Source organism: Scatophagus argus, chromosome 17 (assembly GCF_020382885.2).
Source record: "Scatophagus argus isolate fScaArg1 chromosome 17, fScaArg1.pri, whole genome shotgun sequence".
NCBI lineage: Eukaryota > Metazoa > Chordata > Actinopteri > Scatophagidae > Scatophagus > Scatophagus argus.
In genome coordinates, this window is record NC_058509.1 from 161061 (window position 1) to 171557 (window position 10497).

The 10497-nt window shown below is 45.7% G+C and overlaps 1 protein-coding gene across 2 annotated transcripts; it reads right to left on the reverse strand.

The window, feature by feature from the left end:
- Positions 1–867: 867 nt before the first annotated feature.
- Positions 868–7639, reverse strand: vps45 (vacuolar protein sorting 45 homolog). Of its 2 annotated transcripts, XM_046418277.1 has the most exons (15): positions 7390–7638; positions 6136–6270; positions 5989–6049; positions 5678–5757; positions 5494–5562; positions 5003–5140; positions 4803–4913; positions 4533–4667; positions 4191–4304; positions 3918–4085; positions 3365–3523; positions 3166–3273; positions 2912–3033; positions 1957–2088; positions 868–1082 (listed from the first exon to the last, which is right to left on the reverse strand). In XM_046418277.1, the coding sequence occupies exons 1-15, from the start codon at positions 7480–7482 to the stop codon at positions 1001–1003; spliced, it is 1707 nt and encodes a 568-aa protein (XP_046274233.1). In that variant the 5' UTR covers positions 7483–7638; the 3' UTR covers positions 868–1000. The 2 variants fall into 2 exon arrangements, with proteins under 2 accessions (XP_046274233.1, XP_046274234.1); XM_046418278.1 differs by lacking the exon at positions 6136–6270 and having other exon boundaries at positions 7390–7639.
- Between the last annotated feature and the right edge of the window lie 2858 nt (positions 7640–10497).

Here is a 10497-nt window from a genome sequence, read left to right on the forward strand (position 1 = left end):
GAAGACGTTTATTGTCTTTAATCTGATTTTCATCAGTGTACATCAGATTATTTTTGTTGATATTTCGTCTGACTCAGATTCAGCTTCATCCAAGTAGCAGCTGAAAACCAGCCTGTTCACCAACCCGATGGCACACAAAAATGTTTGTGATTTCTTATATTTCTATGATGACCGACATCATTCTTCATTTGTTCTTCTGGTTGAATTGTTGTGGTTAATGACTTTGAGGACAGCGTCTCACAGTCTTTAAACGCTGCGTCCCATTGGTCACCTGCTGTGACCTGCTGTGGTTGGTCCACCTCACCGTCTGGTCTGAACATCCCCAGATGTGTGGAAACAGGAAGAGCCCACAGATGAGATGTCATTTTGCTCCTCACTTCTTCTTCACTCTGTTAGTTCACATTTCATTTCCTGTTTCACTCACCGCATGCACACCAGTGGTGGAAAGTATTCAGTGCTGTGCTTCCTTTGTACTTCTACTGCACTAGTTTGTTTAACTGACAATTTCATTATTGATATATATATATAAAAAAAAAAAAAAAACAATAAAAAATGAGGCGTTATTAAAGTACCAGCAGCTCATAAAGTCCACCTTCAGTGTAATGTAATACACACTCAATGTACTCACAGTACAGCATCCTCTACTGTGTACTGCAATGCAGTACAACATCCCTACGTTATTACAGTAGCTACCACCATCGCCATCATAATCTGTTATTATTTCTGTCCCTCCTTCTCTTTTTGTCTTCTGAGGCTCCTGCTGTCATTTTGTTTTAAATAAAGTTATGTTTACTACTACAAATACACTCAGAAACATGAACAAGAGTCTGACTGTTTCACTACTACATGAGACACGACTTCACGATCTTAAAGTTCCATCACAACACGATCACTTTATTCAACATGAAAACTGAAGCCACAACATGAAACACACAGAAACAGAAGAGCAGACATGTACAGGACATCACTGAGGGAATGTTGGTGTCGTCTGACTAGATGTTTAGCGTCTGTTGCCATGGTGACCACTTCCCTGCGCTCTGTCGCTGCTGTGACCTGTTGCTGACATCACTTCCTCCAAGAAACTGAGAGACAAGAACACACCTGGACGTCACTCAGGTGAAGATCAGCTTCAGTGACTTCACACACAAACACACACAGCACAGCTTAAGCTGTCAGTCCATTAATCAATAACTTATCAGCTGTATTGATGATGTTTTCAGTGATTTCTCCTTTAAAAACGTGTGCTGGCTGCTCATCACATGTGAAGCTTTGCAGCTTTTCCTCTGAGTGGTTTGAATCCTCTGAATGTGTTTGTGATCATGTTGAGCTTTGGACTGTTGGTTGGACTGAACAAACTCTGTGAAGGATTCACTTTGGGTCCACATGTCTCACCATCTTCACCAGTTTGACAAAGCAAACAATCAGTGGATTCATGGAGAAAATAATCAGCAGAATCACCAGCTGCAGTCCATGTATAGACCATCAGCCAACACTCAAAGTTGAACCTCCACCTGAACGTGATGATGGAGAGAAGGATGGAGGAGCAAAAGGGGGGGGCAGTTTGATTGACATTTAAACTAAGGAGTGTAAGGGTTGTCAGGTTTCCAACCACATTTCACTCTGAATTATTTTGGAATTTCCAATAAGATGTTACTGAGAGTTTTTCTCAGTTTGTTAGCTGATGGAGACACACAGCAGGTGGAGATGGTGGAGGTGCAGCTTTTGCCCAGAGTTTCTGCTGCTGATTGCTGCAGGTCACGGAATTTAAAGATGCAGTCTTGTATCCCATTAATTATTGATAAGAACCATCAGAGCAGTCGGTTGATCAGTCGTGCTTAACAGAAGGGAGGTGGACCTCAGACCAGGTTTGACCTCAGCTTTTCACTGGAGTCTCTTTTGGCACCTCAAGCAGGAAACACCTGAATACATATCAGTGTGTGTGTGTGTGTTTGTCACCTCTTAGTGTTGTGGATGCTGCTTCCTCCCAGGACGATACGGACTCCAGGTGTGCTGCGGTTCAGGTTGTAAACAGTCAGAGCTTCTTCGTATGTGGCTCCACCAATCAGAAACACGATGATGTCCTGAGGCCTGACACACACACACACACACACACACACACACACACACACACACCAGGTTTTCCTCAGCAGAGTGACAAGGCTCAGAGTTTCTCCTCCGATGGCCACTGAAGGGCGAACAGAGCTGCTGAGAGCTGATTCATCCCTCAGTACAGGCTGACAGGAAGTCTGTTTCGACTTCAGTTTCAGTTTGCTACTCCAACAACAAGCCCTGGATCACCAGTGACCTGAAGGCACTTCTGAACAAGAAGAAGAAGGCTTTCAGGTCTGGAGACAGAGAGGAGGCTCTGTCTCAGGCTGGAGTCTTTTGAGACAGTGGTGGAGAGGAGGACGCTGAACAAACTGTTATCCATCATGGACAATGATCAGCAACCTCTCCACCGCACAGTAGACAGACAGAGGAGCACCTTCTCCCACAGGCTGCTACAGCTCCGCTGTCAAAGGGACCGATACAGGAAGTCTCTTCTGCCACATGCCATCACACTGTACAATAACAGCTAAAACTCTGGTCATAACTTTACAGTCTACTGGCACCTTACACTCTACCTCTACTTTATTTTGCACTATATTACACTGTTTACTGTTGTATATATACTTTTTATATATTGCCTTGTATATATATTTATATATGCCACTTTTTATTTTGCTATTTTTAACTTTTGTTTAGCTTGTTGTGTGTATTGCTGCTACTGCAATTTCCCAGCCTGGGATCAATAAAGTATATCTATCTAGCTATCTATCTAACTCTTCAGACTGACTCACAGGCTCCACCTGGTGGCAGAGGCTGTGTGTGTGTGTGTGTGTGTGTGTGTGTCTGCATGTGCGTGTGTTACCTGTCTCTGAGACTGCTGGCTCCCAGGTAAGGAAACTGACTGTCCTTCAGTCGACCTTTAATCAGCTGATCCAGAGTGTCATGAAGGAGAGGCTGATGCTGAGTGTACACATTCTCCACGCCCTGAAAACACACACACACACCTGCTGTAAGTCAGTGTCCAGCACTTCCTGAGCTACAGCTGTGATGTTGCTGATGTCAAAGCTGGCTACCAGCAGGTGAACCACGTGTGTGTGTCTGTGTGTGTGTGTGTACCGAGAGGCCTTTGAAGAACTGTTTGGTGATGGCGACAGCATCTGTCGGTGTGATGAGGTCACTTCCTCTGACTCTCTTCCCTCCGTAATCCACCACTGCCTTCACCATCTGACAGAGAGAGATATACGAAGATTTTACAGACCATGATGCAAGCTTTCACTGTCCAATCAGAGCTGAGTGTCTGTTATGACATCATTACCCTGCGGTGTCGCTCAGACACTCCTCTCCTGCTCAGCTCGTCCATCAGGGCGGGAAGGATGCTGCTGCTGTGGCGCTCGTATCTCAAAGCATACAGCATGACGAGACGGACGGCGTCCAGCTCGGTCACACGAGGATTCTGGAGCAGCCGGCGAACGTTCTAAGACAGGAAACATAGACAGCGAGACAAGATGTGAGACGTCAGTGCTGCCCCCCGCAGACAGAACAAGGGAACAATGTGTGAGCTCAGGTTTTAAACTGACTAACACAGCATCTGCACTGAGGTCAGGTGTGGCTTCATCCAGGCTGAGTAGTGCTGACAGCATCACATCTATATGTTCTACATCTGTGTTCACTACAGTCTGTCATCAGAGGGTCATCAGGTGAAAGCCAACACAGCCTGAGCTCATCCTAAAGCTAAGTTTAGTTAGTGAGTGTCTGCTCTCTGGTCTCTGTGAGTGAGAAAGATCCATTTCATATTTAATAAGGCAGAAAAACAGCGCAGCTTCAGCTCTCCGCCTGCAGGGGGCAGCACAGCAGGATGTTGTGGTCACCTGCTGAGCACTGGAGTGGTCGTTCTGACAGGCAAGCTCCTGCTCCACCTCTGACACCTCCATCAGCTGACGCTCCGACACCAAACGAGACAACTCGCCAACCACCGTCACATGTTTGGACACGGTGCCCGACATCTTCTTAAACTGAGGGTAGTTATCAACAAACGCCTGCAGACAGACAGATTGAAACAGATTGTGGACATACAAGAGGAAAAAGCCTGAAGATTTCAACCAGCAATCTCTATGAACAGCTGTCTGTCTGTCTGTCTGTACCTTCATATCAGAGATGGACTCCAGCTTCTGTTGTCCTTTCGGTCTTTTCTTCTGGAAATCTTCCATCAAGTTTTTAATGTTGGTGCCAATTTCCCCGAAGTTCAGGTACAAGTTCTAACACACACACACACACACACACACAGACACACACACACACACACACACAGAGTCTCATTAGTCAGATGTCACTCTGAATCTGAACTTGATCAGGCCTGAGTTGCAAAACGGAAACCAGGTCCAGATCCTGAACGGTGGCATCTGTCTGTCAGTGCTGATGTCAGTGGGCCTTTGGTGAGGACACACATGCGAAGGCTCTCTGGAGGAGGCGTGGAGGAGGCTTACGTTGGCGTAGAACTCGTCGTTCTCTGCAGACAGGACCACCTCCCTCAGGTCTTTGCTGATACCTGGCACCCTGGACAGGTCGATCCTGTTGTTGTTGAGACCCAGCAGCTCATGGACCATTGCCTGGTATGTCCACTGCACGCCAACACATACAGGAAACACATGTGAGTTCCGAAATCATGTCATGTTAAAACTTTACATGTCAATAAAATTTGTTGAAGGCACCTCGGGATGGTTTCATTTTCTGAGTGCAGCGCTGTGATTGGTCACCTGGTTGAGCAGAGGTGTGATGGCGTCATCGCTGCGGTCAAGGATCAGCAGCAGAGGAGGAACTTCAGTCTTCCTAAAGTCGAACAGCTCGTACTCCTTGGTGATGATTTGCTGGCAGAATGAAGTTAGCGTGTTAGACGTTAACGTTCATGCAGTTGCAGGTGACCTTATGTAGGATCAGAGTGTGTTGCCATGGAAACCTTGACGCTCTCAGCGAGGCGTTTGGACATGTCAGAGGACAGCTGGTAGCGGATCATTGGACATTTCTTCAGAGCGAGCAGGACGGAGGTCAGACCCTGAGTACACCGAGACAACATGGAGGACTCCCAGCTACGACCCTGGAATACACGCAATACTGTGTACAAATACACACCCCAACCCTACTTCCATGCACAAAATACTGTGTCTAAGTACAAAGAATATATACATATTTGATTTAATAATATTAGTATGCAGTATATAAACATACATGGACTCATTTTAATGAGGACACATCACATCATCTGTTTCACATCACATCTTTCAGACAGGGACTGAACTGCTGAGTCACTGTTCGTTCCTGAGTCGGAGGTCCTAACTGAGGAGATCTAACAAGATTCATAGCTCATTGAGGAGATCAGTGGGAAACTGGTTCTGTGTGATGATCAGGTTCTGATCCCAGAACAGTGCGTCTCTGTTCATGTGTTCTTACTCTGGACACCCCCTGCAGGTTGAGGGAGAACAGGTGAGGATTCACAGCGATGAAGTCTCCATAAAACTCCTGCACACGCAGAGAAGAAGAAAAGCTTCACGCTGACGTAACAGGATCAATTGTTAGTAATGATCAACTGATTTTGTGCTGACTGTGTTTCACATCAGTCACACCTGAGACTCACCTGGACTTCAGCCACCACTTCCTGCTCATCAGCCTCAGCCAGAGCTTTGATCTCACTCTTGCTGATCACATTGCTGAAGTCTGAGACACACAGACAGGCAGACAGACAGGCAGACAGACAGTCAGTCAGACAGAGAGACACAGACTGCGTCTGCAGAATCTCTGTGGAAGCTATAAAGCTTTGAGCTTTTCCAGAGTCCGTTTCAGTCCCAACAGAAAACTGTGTGTGTGTGTCTCACATCAGTACATCACATGATCATATGTACATCACATTCAGGTGTTCCCCTCCCTCCTGCTGTCAAAGTGTCTTACAGATGAAGTAGATGCTGTACTTTGGTCTCCTAAGCTCCTGGATCAGATGTTCCACGTTCTCCTGCAGAGAACAGACAGACGCTCCATGTTAGAACAGACAGTCAGTGGGTAGGTGTTTTGTGCAGGTGCTTTGTGCAGGTGCTGTACCTTGGTGGGTCTGAGGAAGCAGATGGCCTTCAGGTGTTTCATGTTGTCTCTGTTCTGAGAATCGATCCGCTCAAACAGGTAAACCTCCTTCTGCAGGATCTCTGACTGAGTGTACACCACACTGACTATACTGGTCTGAACACATACATATACAGACACACACACACACACACACACACACAGCTAGGTTGTCCCAGATGTCAAACCATGATGTCAAAGTTAGGGGCAGCCGTGGCCTAGAGGTTGGACGGGCAGGAAAAATTTGGGTGTGGTGGAGTGATTAATGCGATAAAATGCCCCCCCCCCCCCACCTCCATTAGCCAGCTGATGTGCCCTTGAGCAAGGCACTTAACCCCTCAATATGCTCCCCGGGCGCTTGATGCTGCCCACTGCTCCTGTGTGTGTTTCACTGCATGTAATTTGCCGGGTGTTGCATGTGTGTGTTCAGCTAAGGATGGGTCAAATGCAGAAGACCAATTCAGTGTGTGTGTGTAAAGATATATATACTGCTAATAAAGTTGATTCTATTGATTCTATTCTATTAAAGTAACTCAGCAGAGGTTACTGTTTTTACATTATGGCTGAGACCTGATCCACTTAATGGGATCGTCATCAGTCCCAGTACTGAGGTACAAGTGGCAGAGCTGGTCTGAACTGGACACCGAGTTTCCAGTTAGGCTTGTTATGATGGTGATGAAGAGCATGTGACCTGACCTGTCAAAACAGATCAAATGCTGAATGTGAACAACATCACTTGACTGACGTTTTCAGGCCAAAGGAGGATCAACATTGACTGAACTAATCACTCGACTCCCACGCCGTGGATCAGGACTGGGTCTGTGTGGACCAGTGTGTTACTGAGGGTCAGTTCAGAGAAACGACTCTGTGAGTGTAGTCAGCTTGTGGCAGCAGCAGAGGCAGGTGAGCTGCTGTTCAAGATGAAGGTTTCAGAGTGAATGTTGCTCAGTAACACGTTCAGTATGTTGTTATGCATTTATGTAAGGTAACTTCATCTTGAAAGCTATAGCAGAACATGCAAAACACCAGTTTAAATCACGGATACACGTCCAGCTTGTATTTATGAGTACTGAAGGAGAGAAACCCTGTGTGTTATGCGATAAAAATGTCGAACACACACGTTCAGACCGCAGCCTCCGACTCCCAGAGCTCAGCTACTGACAGACACTAACTCACTGACGGAAAGTGACAGTCACAGACGGGGACTGACAGACAGGCTAACCGTCGGCCTCTCACCGTCTCTCGGTCCATGAGCAGCACCTTCATGCCGGGCCCGCTGTTCTCGATCATCTTCGAGATGTACTGCTTCACTGCGAGCGTCACGTTCATGATGGCGACGCGGACAGGAAACAAAAACAACGACAAAACAACAGCAACTGTGGAAGGTCTGTTACGGTCTGTTTTGGGGGATTCTCTGTGGCTTTCGCAAATCTGCTGCGACAACACTGCTGCAAACTTCCTTCCGGGTTGGTGACATCATCAGTCGAAGGCACAGCGTTGCGTCATTGCGTAGCTAGCTTCTTTTGTTTATTTTGTGAAACAGGCATTATGATCAAAATAAAAACGTTACCGTTCCCTTTATGCAGTAGAATGGCTTATATTATTTACTTATGTTATTTTGATATTACTAATATTATTAAGGTTGATGCATTAACATCATAGGTTTAGTCAAAGTCAACTTTATTGTCAATCAAAAGTCAAAGTCAAAGTGTACTTTATTGTCAAAAATCTATGTAACAGGGGTTAGCACAAAAAATTGAAATTTCGTTTGACCAGTCTCCAATGTGCAGTTAAAAACTAAACATGTAGGTAAGACATGTCAATGTGCTGCCATATGTGCAGCAGATACAGAAGATTGACATTGCATGATAATATGATGATTGTACTTATTTAACTGAGGAGAACGATGCAGAGCACAGAGAATTGATCCAGGACTTTGTGGACTGGTGCCAGCGGAACCGCCTCCAGATGAACACAGGAAAACATAGGAGCTGGTGGTGGATTCCCACAGGCGTGGACACACACCCCAACATCATTGAACATCCAGGGAACGGACACTGAGGTAGTGGACAGACAACTCTACCGCACTGTACAGGAAGGGCCAGAGCAGATTGTACCTGCTGAGGAGACTCAGGTCCTCTTTCCACTCAGTCCTGGGCTGCTCCTTGGACTCAGTGGACGAGGTGGGTGACAGGAGGACGATAGCCAAGCTGTTGTCCATGCTGGAGAGCCCCTCCCACCCCATACAGGACACACAGGGCAGCTCCTTCAGTGAAAAGACTGCTACACCTGCTCTGTCTGGAGGAGGTACCGCTGCTCCTTCCTGCCCCCTGCTGTCAGACTCCACAACAAGGACAGCTGATAGACTGGACATTTAAGATGTTGAATGTGTTAACTGGACAATAATACATGTGCAATAATGGGACAAATGGTCACGCCAAGGGCGGCACGGTGGTGCAGTGGTTAGCACTGTCGCCTCATAGCAAGAGGGTTCCAGGTTCGAATCCCGGTCTGGGCCCTTCTATGTGGAGTTTGCATGTTCTCCCTGTGCCTGCGTGGGTTTTCTCCGGGTTCTCCGGCTTCCTCCCACAATACCAAAAACATGCACATTAGGTTAATTGGCTATTCTACATTGTCCCTAGGTGTGAGAGTGTGTGGTTGTTTGTCTTTGTATGTTGGCCCTGTGATTGACTGGCGACCAGTCCAGGATGAACCCCGCCTCTCGCCCGTAGTCAGCTGGGATAGGCTCCAGCTCCCCCGTGACTCTGATGGATAAGCGGTATAGAAAATGGATGGATGGTCACACCAGACCTGCAATAATACCTGTGTAGTAATAATTGTGCAATAATCCTTACTCATGTAACACTACTACAAGGATCAGTACCTACATACTTAGTCCCTGAAACAAATCGGTACAATAATCAATCCATCCATCCACTAATCATAACTGGGGGGACTCTAGTGTGAACAGTCTTTTTCTTTTCTGTACTGTGTACAGCTGCAGGTACTTGTTTCCTGTGTATTTATTCTTTCTGAATGCTCATCTTTCCCTTATCCCTGCATGCTTTGCACCCTCTATATCCTGTTTGCTGCTGTAACACTGTACTTTCCCAGTTATGGGACTAATAAAGGATTATCTTATCTTATCTTTGGAGTGCAGGGGACACTCCTCAGGACATATTTAGACTGTGTGGTAGGCCTTGTTCTATGGAGTAAGGGGCAGTAGCATCTCTCCTGCAGACAGGAGGAGGATGGACAAAATCATCAGAAAGGCCAGCTCGGTCCTCAGGATCCCCCTCGATCCAGTGCAGGTGGTGGGAGACAGAAGTCTGATAGCCAAGCTGCCCTCTCTGCTGGACAATCCCCTGCATGAGACTCCGACAGCACTGGGCAGCTCCTTCAGCGCCATGGTGCTGCACCCCAAGTGTGTGATGGAGGGTCACCGCAGGTCATTCCTCCCTGCTGCTGTGAGACCCCATGAGTCCACCACAAACTGAACTGAACTGAAGTCATGTGCAATAATCCCCAAGTGGAACACAGTGACTTTTTAGTGCTAATAATTTAAAAATTGTGAAATACCGTGAATATCGTGTGGATGTATTGTGTGTTTTGATAGTTTCTTTAAAAAATGGTGTGAATATCCTCGTATTTTTTTTACTTTATCCTTTTTACTCGACCCACCTGCACCTTCATTTTGCTATCCTTTTACTACTGTGGCAATGTGAATTTCCCCATTATGGGACTAATTTTATCTCTTAATAATATACAGTAAGTTAATACAGACATAGATTAATTGTGTGCACAGAAATACAAATACTACATGTAAATAAAGATTAAACTGTGGTATTGATAGTTATTATGGAAACACGCAATAAATTACTGAACTGAGACTTATTTTTTATGAGGTTTAGACGAGAGATGAATAAAAAACAAAACGTTAAACTGGAACACACACAGTTTAATATCCATGTTAGCAAGCATCTCAGTAGTTGACTTGGCAACAGCGTTGGATGCCCAGCTACATGTCCTTTTTCTTATGTTTTAGATCCAGTACAATAACACCATGAATTTATTGTGTTTAACTGCTGCAGTAATATTTCATATCACACATACACAAAAATTTAAAAATTCAGTTCTAGCTGTTATGTTGGCCAACTTTGGGACTTGGTAGATAAAGTTGACAAGAGTTGGGTGGAGCAACTCTCGACTGAGGTAGTGATGGATGTCTTTAGGACTACACAAATGTCTCCTGCTGAATGTTAATCTGTCTGTCCATGAATAATAAGAAATAATTCAAATTGATATATTGAGTAAATAGTTAGCATGACTGTAGCTGCTCACTGA

Coding starts and splice junctions, on each gene's coding strand:
- vps45 (XM_046418277.1), bottom strand. CDS start 7,482: ATGAACGTGACGCTCGCAGTGAAGCAGTACATCTCGAAGATGATCGAG. Junction 5,563..5,677: donor AAGTGGTGGCTGAAGTCCAG/GTGAGTCTCAGG, acceptor CTGCGTGTGCAG/GAGTTTTATGGAGACTTCAT. Junction 1,083..1,956: donor AGCATCCACAACACTAAGAG/GTGACAAACACA, acceptor CTTGTCTCTCAG/TTTCTTGGAGGAAGTGATGT.